This window comes from Acomys russatus, chromosome 10, assembly GCF_903995435.1.
Source record: "Acomys russatus chromosome 10, mAcoRus1.1, whole genome shotgun sequence".
Lineage (NCBI taxonomy): Eukaryota > Metazoa > Chordata > Mammalia > Rodentia > Muridae > Acomys > Acomys russatus.
This window is the reverse complement of record NC_067146.1, coordinates 13,033,142-13,054,347: the sequence shown is the minus strand read 5'-3', so window position 1 is coordinate 13,054,347 and position 21,206 is coordinate 13,033,142. Positions and strand designations below refer to the sequence as shown.

Sequence of the window (21,206 nt, the reverse complement as noted above, 5' to 3'; positions counted from 1 at the left end):
CAGGCTGGCCTCGAACTCACAGTGATCTGCCTGCCTCTGCCTCTGCCTCCCGAGTGCTGGGATTAAAGGCGTGCGCCACCACGCCCGGCAGTATCTTTTCTTCTATAACGTCATTTACAACAAATTCCTAGGTAAACAATTACTGGCTCAGGAGGAACAATTTGCCTACATAGGTCTAATTTTATTAGTAGTGACTTCTTTGCTGTAAACTGAAGTAAAAAGGATTGCAGATCGTCAGATCTAGTACCTACTTTTTTCAGTTTTTCAAGTTTGAGCTGAAAGGTGGAGACTGAATGTAGAAAGGGTACTTACATGGTCTGGTTCCAATTGGCAGTGTCGAGCCAAGGCATGAAGCAGCCTCTGAATGTATGCTTTGAAGATGCTGTGAATAACCTCATCATTGGTTTTGTATAAATGTTCTCCTAGTCGATACCAAAAGTTAAAGGAAATTTCTACTACCTGTTAGGTAAGACAGGGAATAGTTTATTTGTACAGGAAGAGAACAGAGGAAAAATAGCTTCGTTACTACTTACCATACAGGGAAGGAGACACACTTTCCACAATGTATATGTAGTAAGTTAGGAAGCACCTTTTCTACAGAAGTACAGATTTGTTATGCTACCTCCTAAATATCTTCCCAATGCAGGTCTCAACATCCACTTAGATGACCAGCTTTACATTCTCTATTTATATGTGGGGAAACTTTTCCCAAAGCATATTAGCATCTATAGAAAACAAAGACATCCAAGTCTTCTAAGGCACAGTTTCCCCCAAATTCTGGAACATTCAATAATGCTCACATCAGAAGATTTCCTCCCAGGTGAGACAACTGTAATTCCTTTACCATAAGTCATTTTAAGCACTCCTCCCCTTTCTGATACAAGGTCTCATGCTGTCAAGGCTAGCCTCAAACTCACTAAAGTGGCAAAGGATGACTCTAAACTCCCTATTCTCCTGCCTTTACCTCTCAAATGCTGGGAATGTAGGCATACGTACGCCACCATGTCCAGCCCTCATTTGGCTGTTCTCATGAACATGAATGATAGCAGCAACAGACTGGAATTTCGGTCACAACTAGCTTCCAGACAGTGCTACTTCCCTGCACAGGACTATACTGTTCTGGATTTTACTCCTTAGGAGAAGACAGGGTTTCTCTGTGAAGCTCTGGCTGGCCTGGAACTCAAAAGATCCACCTGCTTTAGCCTCCTGAGGGCTGAGACTCAAGGCATGGGCCAAAACAGCCTGGCTTTTTTTTTTGTTTTGTTTTGTTTAAAGTAAACAGAATTTAAAGGGTTTATTTTAACTACGTAGGAGGTGGGAAAAAATAAATGCATATGAGTACACATGCCCAAAGATGTCAGAGGTGTTAGTTACTGGTGGTTGTAAGTCACCAGACATGGATGCTGGAAACTGAACTCAGGTCCTTTGAAGAGCAATATGTGTTCTTAATTACTGAGACATCTCTCCAGCTCATTTATTTATTTATTCATTTATTCATTCATTCATTTATTTATTTATTTATTTATTTTCGAGTTTTCGAGACAAGATTTCTCTGTATAGCCTTGGCTGTCTTAAGACTCCCTTTGTAGACCAGGCTGGCCTCGAACTCACAGAACACTGCCTGCCTCTGCCTCCCAAGTGCTGGGATTACAGGTGTGCGCCACCATGCCCGGCTCCTTATTACTTCTTAGGTGATAAGTAGGAGGTATCATTTCTCAAATAAATGAAGAACTTTCTAAAAATCTAGGAAGAAATTTAAGTCTCTTTCTTATCTTTATGTGTGTGGATGTTTGCCTGCACGTGTGTCTGTGCACCACGTGAGTGCAATGCCCATCGAGGCCAGGAAAGGGCATTGGATCCCTAGAGACTGGAGCTATAGCTCTAGTAACGTGGGTCCTAGGGAAGAACAGTCAGTTTTTTTTTAACCACTGAGCCATCTCTCCAGGCCCTAAATCTAGGACATTTTTAAGTGGGCATAGTAGCAGATGCCTGTTATTTGAGATCCTGGGGACGGAGACAGGATCCTTATCAGGCCAGTCTGTGAGCCAGGAATACACCTGGCTTAAAAGCAAAGAACAACAAAAGCAAACAAATTCAAGTGCTGTCCGGGGCAATTTACCTAACATGTGCAAGGTCCTGAGACTGATCCTCAGCACCACAAAAGGGTAGGGTGAAGGACAGTAAAAATTATCACTGCCAGGTGTGGTGGCACACACCTTTAATCCCAGTACTTGGGGGCAGACACAGGCAGATTTCTGTGAGTCAAGGACAGCCAAGGCTACACAAAGAAACCCTGTCTTGAAAAAAACAACAACAAAACAAAACTAAATAAATAAATACAAATATTACTTTAATAAATATAGAATCCATGTAGTCCAGGCTAGCCTGGTGTTCACAAGGTAGCCCATGTTGGCCTCAAACTCATGATCCTCAGTCTCAGCCTCCAAGTGCTGGGATCACAGACATTGTAGGCATGTGCCATCATATCCAGCTCATAAAAACCTTTAAGGATTAAGAAAAAAAAAGCAAGCAAGCAAGCAAGCAAGCAAGAAAGAAAGAAAGAAAGAAAGAAACTCACTATGTAGACCAGCTGGCCTCAAACTCACAAACTCCTTGCCTTTGTTTCCTTAGTGCTGGCATTAAAGGCATGTGCCACCATGCCTGAGTAAGAAGGAAATGGTTTTTTTTTTTTTTTTTTTTTTTTTTTTTTCTTTTCAAGAGTTTCTCTATGTAGCCTTGGCTGTATTGGAACTAGCTCTGTAGATTTTTGGGGGGTTGAGTACACAGTGGAAAAATAATAGGTTTTCTTTCTGAGTCAATTGTCTACAACTGTCAACCTAGACAAGTAAATAAGGAAATATTAAAGAATATAAAACAGAAACCCAACATAATTCTTAAAATATATCCCAGTGATAAACTGGGTATGGTGGCTCACACCTGTAATCCCAGCCTGGTTTACAAAGGCAAGTTCTGGATAGGCAAGGCTACACAGAAACCCTGTCTGGGGTGGGGGTGGGGGATGAGGGCACCAAAAACCCAAGTATGGGGTCAATAAGATGACTCACTAGGTAAAGGTACTTCTAAGCAAGTTATGTTCAATCCTTGGAACCAACATACTAAAGGGACCCAATCCCAGGGACCTAAAACCCCTCAATGACCCCAGTTGCTTGACTAGACCATGGTTTTCACTCTGCCTAACTAGGCCAAGTTTCTAACAATTCCTAGAAAAACAAAAACAAACAAACAAACAAACAAAAAACCACAAGTTATGGACAGCTCATGAGCTGCTAATCAGCTTATAGAACAAAACGACTAGATACCATATTTTTATTACTTCGTGGCCTTGGTAAAGAACACAGCGATCACTATACAATCAAATTAAAGGCCAACTCCTGAGTAAGAGCCAAAACAGTGACTCAAAAGACCCTAATAACCAAACAGCCAGTCCTGAATCCCCTGGTACACTCTGACTCAATTCTGTTGTCACAGATCCCTCCAACTGACATTTCAGTGGTCACCCTCTAGAGAGAGGCGATCCTAACATGCTACAGTAATACCACTCTATTTTTACATACTGCCCTTGGGTCTTTCTTCAGCAGATCACCTGTACCCTAACAATACAAGTAGGAGAGAACGGACTGGACAGCATTGCCGTATTTCACATTCACAGTGGAGGCATGTGTGCTGTACCCTCAACCCCATATACAAATAATAAAGCTGAAAAAAAATTTCCAATTAGATGCAAGTTCCAGATCACATTAATTAAAAACAAGATTGTAGTTTCTTAAGAAAGAGAATATGCTATATGCAACTGGAGAGTAATAGTCTCAGCACAGGACAGACATTACCTCATACTGAGGGTGGCCTGCACAGATAAGAAGCAGTTCCAAAGTTCGAAGGTCTCCCAGACCCTGGCCTGGAGTACAAACAATTTTTTCCAGGAAAGTTTCACATAGTTCAGTGAAGATACGGCAGTAATTCAAAACCCTGTAGGAGGCAAATGAGAGTACCAGGTCAAGAGTCTGGGCTTTATACACAGTCAAATGAGCGAAGGACTCCTAGCCTGAGGGCCATTCAGTAGGCACTCACTATGGGCATCACAGTCTCTGTGGTAAATGCCTGTGCTTAGGTTGCTCACGTATGTACAGGTAAGCATAGGATGGTAAGCCAATTCATACTCTCTATTACAAATATTTGAATTAAAAATTCCAAATTAGGGTGCTGGCGATGGCTCAGTAGCTAAGAGCACTTGTTTACTAGAGAACTTGAGTGTGATTTCCAGCACCCTTATCAGATGGCTTACAACTTTCCATAACTCCAGCTCCAGGGGATCCAATGCCTCTGGTTTTTGTGGGTACCTGCACTCATGTGCTTGTGCGCACACACGCACGCACGCACGCAGACACACAAAATTAAAAGAACAAAAGCAAAGCTTTTTAAAAAAAAATTTATTTATTTATTAGTATGTATAAAGTGTTCTGCCTGCATGTACACCTGCAGGTCAGAAAAGGAATCAGATCACATTACATATGGTTATGAGCCACCATGTGGTTGCTGGGAATTGAACTCAGGACCTCTGAAAGAGCAGGCGGTGCTCTTAACCTCTGAGCCATCTCTCCAGCCCAAACAAAGCTTTTTAAAAAAAATTTTAAATTATTATCATTTTGGTTTTTGCTGTTAAATTATGTATCTCTGTGTGGGCATTAGCACATGTGAGTGCAAGTACTCACAAAATACAGAAGGCGGCATTGGATACCCTGGAGTTAGTAGTACAGGCAGTTGTGAAGGGTCATACATGGATGCTAAAAACCAAAATCAAGCACTCTGTAGGAGCAGAACCTATTCCTAACTGCTGAGCCATCACTGAAGCCCCTAAACTAGATATTTTAAAGTTTACACCTATTTCTTATGGTCTTCTCACTTTAAGTGTGAAAAACCAGTACAGTCAAGACCTGGTGGTGATCCCCTCTCCTAGATCCAAGTTGCTACTCCAAATGCAGGGACATATCATCTATAGCATATACTTGCATTTACAAAGTCACAGAGAATCAAAAAACGATGGATGATTTATAATAAAGATTTGGAAAAAACACCAGACTGTAGGTAACCTAGAGCTCCAGACTTCAAAAATAACTTACTTGTCTAAGTCTTCCCGAGCCACAGCCATATGATAGGCAGTCTCCAGTGTCAGGACTCCCTGAAAAAGTTGCATGGCTAATGGCAAGTTAGTCTCCACATTTTCAATAGCATAGAGAGCTGAGCACACACAGTCGGAAGCAGCTTCGTGTAGGTTAGATGAAGTCTTGTCCTGTTGCTGGAAGATAAAAGGAATACAGGCACAAAAATCAGAATCATTGTAGTCCAAGGAAAACAATTACAACCTTCTTATGAAAATTATTTTTCATTTGTCATGTAGTCTAGACTGGCCTTAAAGTCACTAGCCTCCTATTCCTCCTGTTTCTACCTACCATGTGCTAGGACTACAGAAATGCACACCAATGTGCTCCTGTGTCTGGCCAGCTAAGAGTACACTATCAATAACCCTGTAATTGTGGACCTCGCTAAAACATCTTCCTTATCTGACTTCTATTTCCAGACATGTCAAGAAAATGAAAAGTCTTTATCCCTCAGATACATATGAATTTTTCTATTTATTTATTTGTTAATTTGATGTTATACCACCACACCAGATTTCTTCTGTTTTGTAAAAACGGATTATTGCCTAAGCTTTCTTGGAAGCATGACAGTCTGTCTGTCTCAGCCTCTAGAGCACTGAGGTCCTATGTATGAACTGCCATACCTGGCAGTTACCAGATTATCCCCATGTTTGTGTTTATACAATTTCTTCCATAAGGAATGGCATGCTTCTGCCCTAGTCATATCTTGAAATCTATTATTTTTTTAAGTACTACTTAAAATGAAAGGGCTCAACAACTCCAAAAGGCCCATTACATATCAAAGTAAAATCCCAGAATACAAAAGTTGAGCAGAAGTTCTTAAAACTTCTGGGGTGGAGAAAAGATATAACATATAAATGACAGTGTCTCCCAATTTCTCATTAACAATGATGCATATGAGTACATGCAAACACAGCATTTGATATTTTTAAGAAAATAACAATGAAACTAAAACTACACCTAGCCAATGTATCAATCAAAAATGAAAACAATATTCTTTCTTCCTGGGCACACTTATAAGTAGGAGGCAAGAGGACTAGTACAAATTGAAGATCATATAGAGTGAGTTCCAAGCTAGCTTTGACTATTAAGCAAGAACTTGATTTAAAAGGGGGGGGGGGGGGGGAAAGCCAGGTTGGAGTGGTGACACACACCTTTAATCCCAGCACTTACAGGTAGAGGCAGGCAGATAGGTGATTTTGAGGCCAGCCTGATCTACAAAGTGAGTCTAGGACAGCCAAGGCTACACAGAGAAACCCTGTCTAAAACCCAAAAACCAAACCAACCAACCAACAAACAAACAAAAAAAACATATCCAAAATGCATAAGGGAAATCTAAACATCATAACTGGAAACAAATCTAAAAAACAACTTATAAGAAAGTAAGAACATATCCGAGGGTCCAAGGTGGAGCCAACATGGTAGCACAGGCTGTAATGTCAGCACTCAGTGGGTCAGAGTGGCAGAACCTTGAATTTGAAGATGACCTGTGCCACACATGGTGGTAAGCCAGTCTGCTACATAGTTGAGCTTCTGTCCCAAAACAATAGCAAAAAAGTACAACAAGAGATGAAGCAGGGTTCTTATTTACCAATATAACTAAGAGCTTCTGTAAATTTAGTGAACCATCACTGGTAAGTCTCTAATAACAATAGTAACAGATACTTAGAATCTCTCTACTACGGAAGAGTTATTTAAGTTAGGAGAGCTAACAAATGCAAATCATCCCAATAGATTCTTACCTCTTTTTAAAAATGTTTTATTTTTTTAAGATTTATTTTTCGGGAGGCAGAGGCAGGCAGATTGCAGTGAGTTTGAGGCCAGCCTGTTCTACAAAAGTGAGTCTAGGACAGCCAAGGCTACACAGAGAAATCCTGTTAAAAAAAAAAAAAAAAAAGACTAATTTTTTGTGTATGGGTGTTTTACCTGCATATATGCATATGCACGGCATGTGTTTCTGGTGCCAGCGGAGGCTAGAAGAGGATGTCAGATCCCCCAGAAACAGAGTTGCAGGCGCTGGGAATCAAACCTGGGTCCTTTGGAGGAGCAATCAGTGCTCTTAACCATTAAGCCATCTCTCCACCACCATCACCCCTGCTTTTTAAAGTAGAGACATTTTATTAGGAAAAGAAGGGCAGGGGCAGGTAGATGGCTTGGGAGTAAAACTGTCTGCCGTAGAAACCAGACAGCCTTAATTCAGATCTCCCAGAACTGTGAAAGAACACTCCTGTGGCAAAATGGGAGACAGACACAGAAGAATCCCCAGGAAGCTTTCAGGCCAGCTACCCTGGAGTATGCAGTGCAACAGGAAATAATGGGAGAGATGGTGCCTCAAAAACCTAGATGGAAGAGGAGGACCTTACCAGAGGCCTCTAGCATCCACATGGGTGGTATGATATATGTGCATACCTTCATACAGAAAACACACATATACACAAAATAATGAAAAAAATTAATACTTTCAAACAGCCATGTACAGGTCTGGGATGTCAGGAGCTCAGTGGTGCCCATGCCCAGCCTACCCAAAACCCTGACCTTTACAGGGCATTTGAACAGTAGCACACACTTTCTTTTGCACATGCTGTTACAGGTCAGCCTCAGTGGGCCTTTTTCCTTCCCTAAGATGGGGTTTTATTTAGCTCAGGTTTGCTTCAAATTTGCTATTTAGCAAAGGATGACTTTGAACTTCAAATCCTCCTGCTGTCTACCTCTCATGTGTTGAGAGTATAGGCATGTGCCATCAAGCTCAACTCCTTATGTTATTCCCACAAAGTTTTTCTCTCAAACAAAACAAACATTGAGATGGCCCAGAAGGCTGGTTATTAAAAGTGGCAATGGCAGGTACAGCCTTACTCACCAAAACCTCAAAAAGAAGTGCTAATAACTTATTATTAGCCATGAAGTTACTGTCCAAAACTCCCAAGTTAAACCAACTTCCCAAACAGCGGAAGACCTTCATAAGCATCTTCTCATCAGTTCCTGCTTTTTCTACACACGTCATCTAAAGAAAAGAAAAACACAGTTAAAAAAGGAATCAATCTTCATACTTAAGTCAGTATTGTGAGCACCATGGCTATAACGACAATAGCAATAGGCAGTCATAAGTTCTTTGTAAGTGCCACTGTTCTAAGTCTGATTACCACATAATTACCAGTAAAATGCTACAGTATGTATTATCTCCTCTTTTTAATGGGGACGCTGAGGTATAGGGATGCTAAAGATCCCAAAACAGACATTAAAAATAACTAAGGCTCTCTGTTGAGCGGTGGAGCACAACTTTAATCCCAGCAGTAAGGAGGCGGATTTCTTTGAGTTCGAGGCCAGCATAGTCTACAGAGTGAGTTTCAGAACAGCCAGGGATGTTGTTATACAGAGAAACCCTGTCTGGGGATGGGGGCTTTTGAGTTTCTGCTTATACACTAATATACTCTTAAACCACAACTATTTTTAAAGTATACCACTACTTATTATTCCCCATATAAAAATCAGGACCCAAGGTTCGGCTCAGTTAGTACCGTGCTTGCTGCCCAGGCATAAGGACCTGAGTTTGGGTCGCCAGCTCCCACCCCAGCCAGGCATAGTGGTACATATCTGTAATCATAGTTCTGGGAAAGGGGAGACTGATGGGTCCCTGGGGGCTTGCTGGCCTCCTGCAGCTAGTCTGACCGAATCAGTGAGTTGGCCAGTCTCAAAAACAAAAACAAAAATGGGGTGCTGAAATCGCTTATCAGGTAAAGTTGCTTTGCTACCTAACATGATGACTTTAGTTCAATTCCTGGAACCCACATAGTGGAGGGAGAAAACCAAGTCCATCAAGTTGTTCTCTGATCTCCACATGTGTGCCATAGCACTGAAGTGGAGACACACACACAGACACAAAACAAATAAACACATACATGTTAGATGTAGGGATTTTGCAATGATGGTCCAGCAGTTAAGAACATTTGCTGCACTGGGCAGTAGTGGTGCACACCTTTAATCCCAGCACTCGGGAGGCAGAGGAAGGTGGATCACTGTGAGTTCGAGGCCAGCCTAGTCCTCAAAGTTAGTCCAGGACAGAGAAGGCTACATAGAGAAACCTTGTCTTGAAAAACAAAAACAAACAAAACAAAACAAAAGAACATTTGCTGCCCTTGCAGACGACCCACCTACAGAATAGCTCACAACCATCCGTAACTCCATTTCCACAGTACCCAGCACCTTTTTTTAGCCTCAGAGGATACCAGGCATGCATATGGCGCACAGACATAAATGCAGGCAAAATACCCAGAAGATTATATATAAAAATAAATTTTTAAAAAAGCGTTTTAAAGCAAGTTGGTTTTAAAAGGACGATCTGGAAATATAGGAAATAACTTAGTGGTGGAACACTAGCTTAGCATGCACAGAGACTTTGGGTTTAATTTCTAGTACTATGAAAAAAAGGAACAGTTCTTACTAAAACTCACCACTGCCTTTATTGAGCCTTTGTGCTATATTTTAACCAAAGTGAAGCATAATGCAAATTTTTCTAGATAAGAATGTTTCAAGGCAGCTCATAGGTAGTAGGCTGAAGACACCCTAACTGCCACAAGGTCCAAGAAGCAAGGAGAGAAAGGGCTACACCCTATACATCCTATACACCAGGCAGCTGAAGTCTGGAATTCTCAACATTCAGAGACTGGACCACAAATGCGATTGCTAGCTTGTTTGACCATTTCCCCAATTTTATTTGGGCCCCTACTAGGTATTATTCATCCCAAATTAGCCAGAAGAAACCTTAAGAGAATGACTCCCTACCTCCTTTAAGGGGGGTCGGGTACGTTTTTGGTTGCTTTCTTAGGCAATAGAGGGTTATTATCAATGGGAGTTGGTTACAAGTTATTATCGGTCTTATTAGTTAGAAAGAAAACAAGGTTAGACTCAGTGATGTTTCTCTTTTCCCTTATCTTACATTCTTAGGTCTGGAGATAGGGGTTGAAAAGAAAGAAGAGGGGAATATAGAAATATATAGGGAAGATATAACAAAAAAATAGATTAGTGAATCTACTCAACTTAATACCTCAATTGTCACTAACAAGGTTATTTTTAATTCACTGGTATAGAATTTTGTATATAGATGCAAAATAAGTTTAATTCTAGATACAGTGGTATAGAATTCAAATGTAAGTTTATTCTTCATATAATATATGTGCATATATATGTGTGTGGATATATTTTTACTCTATTATGAGATATTGTACCCTTATAACTCAATTATAATACAAGGTTTACTTCCAATACTTTGAAAGTGCTATTGCAGCTGTTTAGGATAAATAAGTTTTATACAAGTTAATTGTTAGCTGATCAAATCATGGTCATGTTAACCACTAGTCTACTTTTATCACAAGAATATACATTTTAGGTGCGGCAGATATGATTCTATAGAAAGATAAAGTAGGATAGTTAGATAAGGTCTTCAAAAATCTCAGAGACATGCAGAATGTGGCATTTTAAAATGTTTTTATTATTTTAAAGATTCACTGACAATGAGATAGGTTAACTCCTGACAATATCTGGCCTACCTCAAAGAGGATGATGAGATTCAAAGAACCTCCTTATGGAGATGGCTTCAAATGTGACAAACAAGCCACTGGAGCAAAATGTCCTTGTTTCTACCACATACAGAATTCTGCCTTAAAAAGGGCAAGCTTGGATACAGGCACAAACGACAGCCAAACTCTGCCAAGACAGGGTAAGCAAGTCTTCAACAGTTCCTACCTCACAAATATGTCTGTCAGGTATATTGGGCCAGAAGGCTGAAGAAGATGCTCTAACATAATAGAGAGTTTTGAGTGACTATCCAGGTCACTGTCATCTTCTTGTTTGGAAAGCTACTATCTTGCACTCCCAGCATACTCAGGTAGTCAAGTTTATTCCTTCTCAAGTCTCTGGAGTTGAAGACCAGGTAGCTTAGTTTTACAATGAAGCTTAGTTGTTTAGGGGTTAAGATGTTTGTAGGTCTAGATAGATGTTTTAAGTTGATAATAACAAGATGTGATGGAGATTGATTTACATTCAGAATTTTAGATGCACCAAGATAGGAAAGATGTTTTCTTCAAGGCTGTCAAATACAAATGGCCAAAACACTGAGAATATAACATTTATATAATTCTTGATTGTGTCATGGTTATTCTTGCCATAGGTAATCTATTGTATATATGTGTAATAATATAAATGTATCTGTAAAAAATAAAAATAAATAAAATAATAAAATAAAATCAGGCAGCTGGACTTCCAGAATTGTCTCATTATCACAAGATAATGCCTCTTTATTCACTGCCTTTAATCAACTGATATCAAATTTTAAAAATGATTTCAAGCTGGTGGCAACCACAGTTTAAAGAATACAATTCTTGGGGGCTAGAGAAATGGCTCAGGTTAGAGCACTGGCTGTTCTTCTAAAAGTCCTTAGTTCAATTCCCAGCAACCACATGTGGCTCATCTATAATGAGATCTGGTGCTGTCTTCTGGCATGTAGTCATACACCCTGGAAGAACAGTGTATCCATAATAAAGAAATAATTTTTTAAAAATGAAAGAATACAATTCTGGTATTTATGTTTACATTGGAAATATAAACTACATGGGAAAATCCTCCAATCTCAAAGCTTCATCTACAATACAATCTGCAATGATGCTTTTTTCTGTCTTTCTTTTTCTGAGAAGTTTTCCTCCCTATGCAACTCTGACTGGCCTGGAACTCACAGAAATCTGCCTGTCCCTGCATCTGCCTTTGGCGTGCTAGGACCAGGTGTGCACCACCATGCCCACTAATGGTGGCTGCTGTCCTCTGAGGCTGAGGACTGAGCCAAGGTCTTACGCATGTGCTCCAGCAACAACGTACAGCCTCCAGCCCTGGGGACTCTTCTCATTAGTGCCTCCAACAGTGTTAGACTTCTTCAAAAGATGAGAAGTGAAAGTTTAATGTTACTATATACTACTTCCTCCCCATAGAACAAGAGAGATTTAGAATTGTTTGTCTGTTTAGAGACATCTTGTTATGTGGTCCAGGCTGCCTCAAACTCACAATCCTCTGCTTTAGCTTCCCAAGTGTTAGGATTACAAGTGTGAGCTTCCACACTTGGCAAAAACATTCATTTTTTTAAATCAAAAATTTCCTTTAAGATGACAAACAGGAAACAGAAAGGCTATACAAGTATAAAAATGGGCTGGCTTCTATTTTTCCATTTTTTCACGGGCATTACATTTTATTCAAAGAAGGCACATATAACTAACAAGTAAGTGATGAGTCATAATGTTTACTGAACCTTATTATATGCTACACATGATTTTAATAGCTTTATATGCATTAACTCAGTCTCCACAAAATGAAATAGATATGATTACTCTTAATACACAGATGATGAAACTCAGGCAGAAGACTTAATGATCTTGCTTAGTATGTCATAAGTCTTGCTTCAGGGCCTATGAACCAAGCTGGAGAGATGGCTCAGCAGTTAAGAGTACTGGCTACTCTTCCAGAGGACCCTGGTTCTATTCCCAGAGCCCACTAGGCAGCTTACAACTATCTGAAACTCCAGTTGCAAGGGATCTGAAGCCAGCCAGAGATACTGTCTCAAAAATAAAATATTGAATTTTCATAAAATAAACTACTTTCATACAAAATGTACTGTAAAAAAAAGAGAAAGCACACTAGACACGAAAGAACCAGACTGTCATCACTGATTCCAGTGGACAATCCTAACATTACTAATGATGTATCAATTAGACACCATAATATTTGGGTAAGAGGCAGCATGAAATAATTATTAAATGTGTATTATCTAAAGCTTAATTTTTTTGAAAGCCACCAAGCCTCTTGGTTTATCTCTATCAGGATGCTAAAGGGAAATAAACTAAATCCTGCAGAAAAGAATCCAAGTAACTGTTTTCTCAGTTATCCTAAGGATAGGATATAGGGAGTAACACTATGAATGCCCTAAGGCATTAGGCTTAGTCTCTTTTGAGGAGTCCTTACTCAATAGGGCTGAGTATGTAAAGGGTTAATAGCATTCAGTGCTGCTGTGTCTGCAGTCGCAACTACTCAGAAGCTAAAGCAGGAGGCCATGGAGCCCACTGGCCCAATGAAAGCATATCTCACAAACAAAATGGCTGGGGGATGAAAATACTGCTCAAGACTGAGGTTAAGAGCACTTACTGCTCTTCTACAGAACCAGAGTGCAGACACTGAAACCCACACTGAGTGGCTCAAACTGCCTATGAACTCTAGTTCCAGGGAAATATACCATCTTCTGATTTCTACTAACACAGAAACACAAAGAAATAGCACACATCTATAACCCTGCATTTGAGAGGCAGAATTAGAGAGAAGAGGGAGGGAATCAAGTTCAGAGCCATCCCCAGCTGTGAAACAAGTTTGAGGCCATCTTAGGATGTAAGCCACCCTTTGAAAAAGGGCTTGCTGGGTGGCTTGAAGATGTGTACTACTATGACGGACGGCTTGATTCCTGGAACCCACATGGTACAAGGAAAAAATTAACTTGTACAAGCTATCCTCTGACCTCCACACACATCCTATGGCACACAGGTATGTATGTTCCCTCCCACAATAAATACATGTAGTTTTAACAAATTAAAACTAGCCAAGTAGTTGCTGGCACACACCAACACTCACTCAGAAGGTAAAGGCCAGCCTAGACTACAGAGAGAGTTCCAAGACAGCCAAGGCTACAAAGAGAAACCCTGTCTCAGAAACAAAAAACAACACCCCCTGCCCCCCCGCCGCCGCCAAAAAACAAATAAAAGAGAACTGGTTGCAGTTCAGTGGTAGAACACTTCTAGTGTTTATGAGGTCGAGTTCAATCCCAACACAAATAAAACAAATAGATGACATGTTTTCCAAGTTATTGAATTGTTTTTATTTTTAAATTTTCTACAATACTATTTTCTTTAAAATAAATGGGCAATTAAAAATTTTAAGATATTTATTTTCTCTTTTTTGTTTTGGTTTGTTTTGGTTTTTTCCAGACAGGGTTTCTCTGTGTAGCCTTGGTTGTCCTAGACTCACTTTGTAGACCAGGCTGGCCTCAAACTCACAGTGATCCACCTACCTCTGCCTCCCGAGTGCTGAGATTAAAGGCGTGTGCCGCCATACCTGGCAAAATATGAATTTTCTAAACAGGTTTTAATACTAAACTGAATATAATTTTAAACTAAGTTTTATTTGATGTATGATATTGCAGAAATACTAAAGAGAATGATTGAAAAAATAGCCACATTACTGAAAATAAAGCTGGATAGTAGAAATCTAAAATTAGCTGGTTGGGACTATAGTTCTATGATATTGTTGCCTACCATGTGGGAGGCCTTGGGTTCAATCTCCAGCACGGAGAGAAGAAAAAGAGACCTAAAAATAAGATAAGCTAGCTAATTAATTTAACACAATCTAGTTCAGGAACTAGTAGACATTTTAAGTTAAGGACCAGACCACAAAATATTTCTGGCTTTGCAGGCCATATTGTCTCTGTGAAAACTGTTCGGTTCCACTAAGACACTAAAACTCCTATGTATCCCACCAGCTCATAAACAGCAAATCTACCCACTCCCAATCTAAACTACTAAAAATTCCAACTCTGATATTAGCTAATTTATAATTAGCCAAATAATGTCTTCTATTATCTCTTTATCAAAATGTCCATTTTCTTTATCTTTTTCCTAGTAAATTCATATGCACTTCCTTTAGTGTGGTCCTTTATCAACTGCCAAAAGCTTGTCTATATCGTAAGAACTGAGTTCAAGGGCTGGAGAAATGGCTCAGAGGTTAAGAGCACTGGCTGTTCTTCTAGAGGTCCTGAGTTCAATTTCCAGCAACCACATGGTGGCTCACATGCATCTAAAATGAGATCTGGTGCCCTCTTCTGGCATGCAGGTGTACATGCAGGCAGAACACTGTATACATAATACATAAATAAAACTTCTTAAAAACTTGAGTTCAAGTTCTAAGTTAATAAATAACACTAAGCCCATTCCCCAAATAGATATATCACTCTCATAAGTTTACAAAGACTTCTCAGGAAGTACAGATTAAAAGTATTTTGTAGTATTAAAGTGCTGTATAAGCCAGGTAGTGGTGGCAGTGCATACCTTTAATCCCAGAACTCAGGAGGCAGAAGCAAGTGAATCTGTGAATTATTGGCCAGCCTGGTTTACAAAAAGAGTTCCAAGCAAGCCAGGGCTACACAGAGAAACTCTGTCTTGAAACATCCCTCCCCTCCGAACAAAAGGTATTGTAGAAGTGCCAAAGTAGTATCACAGCTACATTTGCAAAAAAAAGCTGCTTTGTACTATTGCAATCAGGTCACAAAGTAACTATACCCTTGGCTTCTGCCCTTCATCAACAAATGACTATTTCCAACTTACCAATAAAGATACTACTGTACTAGAGTAGAAGGCTAAGTCTTCTATAATTTCTGTGCGCCTATTGGCTCCAATCCGCAAGGATCGACTGTGTACTTCTTCAGGCAACACTGTAAGGATCTCCAGCAGAAAAGGCAATGAAGTCACATCATTGCTGTATCTGGAACACAAAAGAGGAAGGGCGCATCATAAATCACTGAGAGCCAGAAAATACACAATCACATGCTACCTGTCATAATAGCTCAGAACAAAAAAAGCAGCTATAATCTTGTTTTATTTTAATTTTGGATCTTTTGAGACAAGGTTTCTCTGTGTAGCCCTAGCTGTCCTAGAACTCACTTTGTAGACCAGGCTAGACTCAAACTCACAGAGATCCACCTGCCCCTGCCTCTCCAGTGCTGGGATTACAGGCATGCACCACCACTATCCAGTAAATGACTGTTTCATTGAGATAAAGTTTTACGCATCCCATGCTGGCCTCCACCTTGTTATATGGCTGAGGAAAAACAGGAAAGGAGGGAAGAAGAGAGGGAAAGAGCATAGATATGGAGGTAGAAAGGAAGGTAAGTTAGTTTTAGTTAGTCTTTTTAAAAGATTTATTTTGGGGGGAGGTAGATGCAGGTACATCTCTGAGTTTGAGGCCAGCATGGTCTATAAAGGGAGTCCAGGACAGCCAAGGCTATACAGAGAAACCCTGTCTCAAAAAAACAGAACAAAAACAAAAATGCAAAGATTTATTTTTATTTTAATTATAAGTATGGGTGGGGGGTTTGCACATGAGTGCAGGTGCCCACAGAAGTGAGAGGAGTCAGATACCCCTAGAGCTTACAACTGCCTGATGTGGGTGCTGGGAATCAAACTCAGAAGAGCAGTATGTGCTCTTAACCACTAAGCCACACCTCCCCAGCCCCCAGATTGGCTAATTTTAAGCACGCGCGCACGCGCGCACACACACACACACACACACACACAGAGTTTGAGGCCAGCCTGGTCTACAAAGCAAGTCAAGGACACCCAAGCCTATAACCTCCCCGCCCCCCCCAAAAAAACAAAAAACAAAACCAAACACACACACACATACACACACTCCTCGGGCTGGAGAAGTTGAAGTGTGCAAAGGTGCTTGTTAACAAGCCTGATGACCTGAGTTCAATTTATAGAATCCACATGGTGGAGAGAACCAACGCCTCCTTCAAGTTGTCCTATGAACTTGACATGAGAATGTAACGTTACTCACAATATACAAACAAACAAACAAACAAAAAATTTATTGAAGAGAAACAAAAATTATGTCATTTGGGAATGGAGAAGTAGATGAGTCAGTGGCTAACAGAACTGGCTGCTCTTCCAAAGGACCGAAACTCAGTTCCCAGCACTGGTATCAGGTAGCTCTTAACCATCTATAACTCCAGCTCTGCCCTCTTCAGGCACCTGCAATCATGTGCACATACCCACATGAAAATACACATACCTATACATAATTAATTTTTTTTTTTTGTTTGTTTTGGTTTTTTTCGAGACAGGGTTTCTCTGTGTAGCCTTGGCCATCCTGGACTCACTTTGTAGACCAGGCTGGCCTCGAACTCACAGCGATCCGCCTGCCTCTGCCTCCTGAGTGCTGGGATTAAAGGCGTGCGCCACCACGCCCGGCCCACATAATTAATTTTTAAAAATATTTTTAAAATATGTAATTTTATATTAATTAGAAAATAATCGAATAGTTACAAATGATCCAGTCTAGTTACTGGAACAGTTACTCTGTGTAGATTAATGGTAATCCAAAAGCTAATACACCGCTGACACAAATGACAAGTTACTTACTTTTCTACCAATGTTTGTACGCATCCCTTCCAAGAAGGCATCTGTAGGGCAAGGTCTGCTATTGCTAAAGCCAGCTAAACAGGAAGAGAGATTAAATAAATGAATAGACCAGATAAACAGAACCTTCAATGCTAACAGAAAGCAGAGACTGTCTCTTCCAAATAATATGACAGCTAAGACTAGCAACCGTCTTCTTCCTTCCCACATGAAAGTCTATTCATTTATCTATTCATTTATCTAGTTAGCTACAAATTGCTTGGATTTAGAGATCAAATTGTCAAAAACTAAAGACAAAAACCAAAAGAAACAACAAAATATACTTGATAGAATATCTTTTTTTTTTTACTGTTATTTGATACAACACTTCATGTAGCTCAGGTTAGCCTTAAACCCACTATATAGCAGAGGCTAACTTTGAAGTCCTGATTCTCCTTTCTCCATCTCCCAAGCGCTGGGTTTAAATCACTATGCTTAGCTTAAAAAATAACAAAGTATGTTTAAAAATACAATTTCCTTAGAACATATTAATACTTACTTTTACTTGGCAATACCATAAAACTTCATGAATTATACTGACAAAGTTAGGCCTGTGACTCAGCCCTCAGCAATGGCTGCCATTTCCCTCCTCTTTGCACTTTCCACCTTGAAGCCTTATCCAAGAACACTTCTATGTCAGGCAAAGGACACACACATGTACTTTACTTTCTAATCTATTTCTCTGGCTAAAGGGGAAAGCCAAAACATTCAGTTTCATTTATAAGACTTTTACTAACCAATCTTCCCAGAAAAGATTTTTTAAAGAAGTTACTACATAGACCTCTGACCCAGAATAGTACAGATTTTTAAAAAAAAATCATCTTCAATTTTAATAGTGGGGAGCACATGCTAGAGAAAGTATACTCTTACCTCCCCACTTCCAATATTTAATGTTTGAAGCTTAATAAACTCAAAGACTAGTACAAAAGACTAATTTTTTATTCTGCTATAATTATGAAAATAAAGCAATAAAGTTAATATTACCTTACATGGCCAATCAATGCTAACCAAAATGAACGTGATATATCCAAATTGCAATTACAAGTTGCCTTAGTGAGTACAGGATTTACCTGTGTTACAATGACAGGTGACAAGTCTTTCAAGTTCTGAATATGAGTGAGCAATGAGTCCCTTAGAGAAGCATGAGAGTCTGTGGGTAGCTCATAAAATGAGGTCTGAATCTTCATTTTCATGGTCTGGGCAGCGAAATAGCATGATTCCACATCCTGTCGGATCTGTAACAATTGATCAGAAATTTCCCAGGCATGAACCTGAAAGTAAATAAAAGATATCTTAAAGTATATTCTTTTCATATATAATTTTAACAAATATAGTTAGACTAAGCATAATGGAACTTCAGTTTGTGGGGCCTGTTCAACAAAAGTACTCCCTAAAATGCTGTGATTTATTCTAGAATGGCCTAATGGCCTAAGATATACTAACTGATTCAAAAGACAGAACCTGAAAAATTTAGGAAAAAAAAATTTTGTTTGTTTTTCAAGACAGAGTTTCCCTATGTAGTCCTGGTTATTCTGCACTCGCTTTGTAGACCAGGTTGGCTTCAAATTCACAGCGATCTGGTGCCTCTGCCTCCCAAAGTTCTGGGATTACGGGTGTGCACCAGAACGCCTGGTTTAGAATAATCAATTCTATAGGGAAGTTATAAAGGAAAAATGTCTCAGAAATTTCTACTAAAACTAAAACGTTACTAGAGTTTCTAACTCTATTTGTATATTCAATGTTTCTTCTCTTTTCTCCTTTAAATATTTTGTTCATTCTAAGATTTAAATCTTGAAACTTTTTAATATATGTCTAAATAGAAAAATATATTCCATTGGTCTCACTGGAAATACTTTTCCAATTTTAGTACCTCATAAAACAACAGGAAACAAATCTTAGTCCAAGATTCATTTATTTTCTTATATGCTTATATTATGACAGATTTTGACAAAGCTACTAAAATCACTTTCAAAAAAAGTAAAGTAAGCTTGTCTACAGATAATAATAAAAAGGGCTAAGGTGGTGGCACGCCTTTAATCCCAGCACTTGGGAGGCAGAGGCAGGCAGATCTCCAAGTTCAGGCCAGCCTCGTCTACAAAGTGAATTCCAGGACAACCAGAGGTACCCAGAGAAATTCTAAAACCCTGTCTCCAACAAAACAAAACATCCAAAAGGGGGAAAAAAAAAAGGGACAAAATACAACAAATCTAATCACTGATAGCTAGTCACAGGGGGAGTCCTATTTTAAAAGGAACTCTGGGAGAAAAAGCATATACCATACAGCTGATTAATGACTGATAAATTCTAATTTGATTATGCATCAAACCACCTCTAAGACAAATCTGAAACAGACCAGCAATAATACAATGAAAGAATAAAAAATCGGTCTCAATTTTGAAACAGTGCCAATTGTAAAGTTTTGTTTTGTTTTAGTGTTTTGGGTTTTTGTTTGTTTGTTTTTTGAGACATATGTATCCTGGACTGGCTTCAAATTTGCTATGTTGTGGAAGATAACCTGATTCTTCTGTCCTTATCTCCTGAGAGTTGGAATTATAGGTGTGCAACACCATGCCCAGTTTATGTAGTGCTGGAGATCAAACCAGGGCCTCGTGTATGCTAGGCAAGCACTCAACCAGTGAACTAAATCTCTAGCCACATATAAAATTTTCTTGTCAATTTCTTCTCTCCCTACATCCTCTCTCTTCTCCTCTTACCTACCCCAACAACCCTCACGTCTGAGAGGTCTCCTACATAATTCAGGATAGCCTGGAACTCATTATCTTTCTCTTACAGCGCTGGGATTACAGGCATGTACCACAGCCCTAGCCCTGAAGTCCATAGCATCTTAAACTGTGCATCGTCTAAGTGAATGTGAGGACCCCAAGAAGAACATTGGCAACAGTAAAAGGCTTGTAAACAAACAATGACCAAAAATCAATTCAAAACTAAACACTTGGTAAATCCAAGACATTTTAGGGAATATTCAGGTGTGTTGAAAATGATAACGTCATTGTAGCCTTTGTTCTGAACACACAGCACGGCACCAAGCACACCTTCCCACCACCTAAAAACGCTTAGTCTCAGACTTCAGATTATTCTAGTATGAATTATGTTTTTATTAAACACAAAATTTTCTGCTCTTATAGAAACATTCTAGATTAAGAAAACAAAGACAATATTTTCAAAGTATTTTTCCCACCATGCTGTAAGAATTATCAGTGTAACTTTAGATAGTATTGTGTCAGAATGCTTAATTTTTAAAAACTGTTGTTTGATGGGCTGGCGAGATGGCTCAGAGGTTAAGAGCACTGGCTGCTCTATTAGGGGATCCTGGTTCGATTCCCAGCACCCATACAGCAGCTTACAACTGTCTCTAACTCCAGTTCCCGGGGACCTGACACCCTCACACAGACACGCATGCAGGTAAAACACCAATGCACATAAGAATAAATAAATCATTTTTAAAAACCTGTTGTTTAAGATGCTGAAGAATTTTATTTAAAAAGATATTAAATTATTAAATTAATTTTAGCTTAAAAGTAGGACAGAATTTCCAACAACTTTTGAAATAGACCTAAACATCTGCTATTTTTGTATTATATGCTTTACTGAAGAAAGCCTTCAGCATTGGAAATCAAAATCAAAATACTGATCAGTTCTAGCTGAGCTTGGTGTCGCACGCCTTTAATCCCAGCACTTGGGAGGCAGAGGCCAGTGGATCGCTGTGAGTTTGAGGATAGTCTGGTCTACATGGTGAATCCAGGTAGCCAAGGCT

At 39.5% G+C, this 21,206-nt stretch overlaps 1 protein-coding gene across 2 annotated transcripts in view; it reads right to left on the bottom strand.

Moving 5' to 3' along the window:
• Positions 1-21,206, bottom strand: part of Tnpo3 (transportin 3) — a 74,862-nt gene that overhangs the window by 32,170 nt on the left and 21,486 nt on the right. For both annotated transcript variants that reach the window (XM_051151788.1, XM_051151787.1), the window contains 7 exons: positions 18,502-18,702; positions 17,396-17,469; positions 15,578-15,734; positions 8,035-8,178; positions 5,139-5,314; positions 3,849-3,987; positions 313-459 (listed from right to left, as the gene is read on the bottom strand). In XM_051151788.1, coding sequence (XP_051007745.1) covers positions 313-459; positions 3,849-3,987; positions 5,139-5,314; positions 8,035-8,178; positions 15,578-15,734; positions 17,396-17,469; positions 18,502-18,624 — 960 coding nt within the window. In that variant the 5' untranslated portion in view covers positions 18,625-18,702. The remainder of the gene's footprint in view (positions 1-312; positions 460-3,848; positions 3,988-5,138; positions 5,315-8,034; positions 8,179-15,577; positions 15,735-17,395; positions 17,470-18,501; positions 18,703-21,206) is intronic.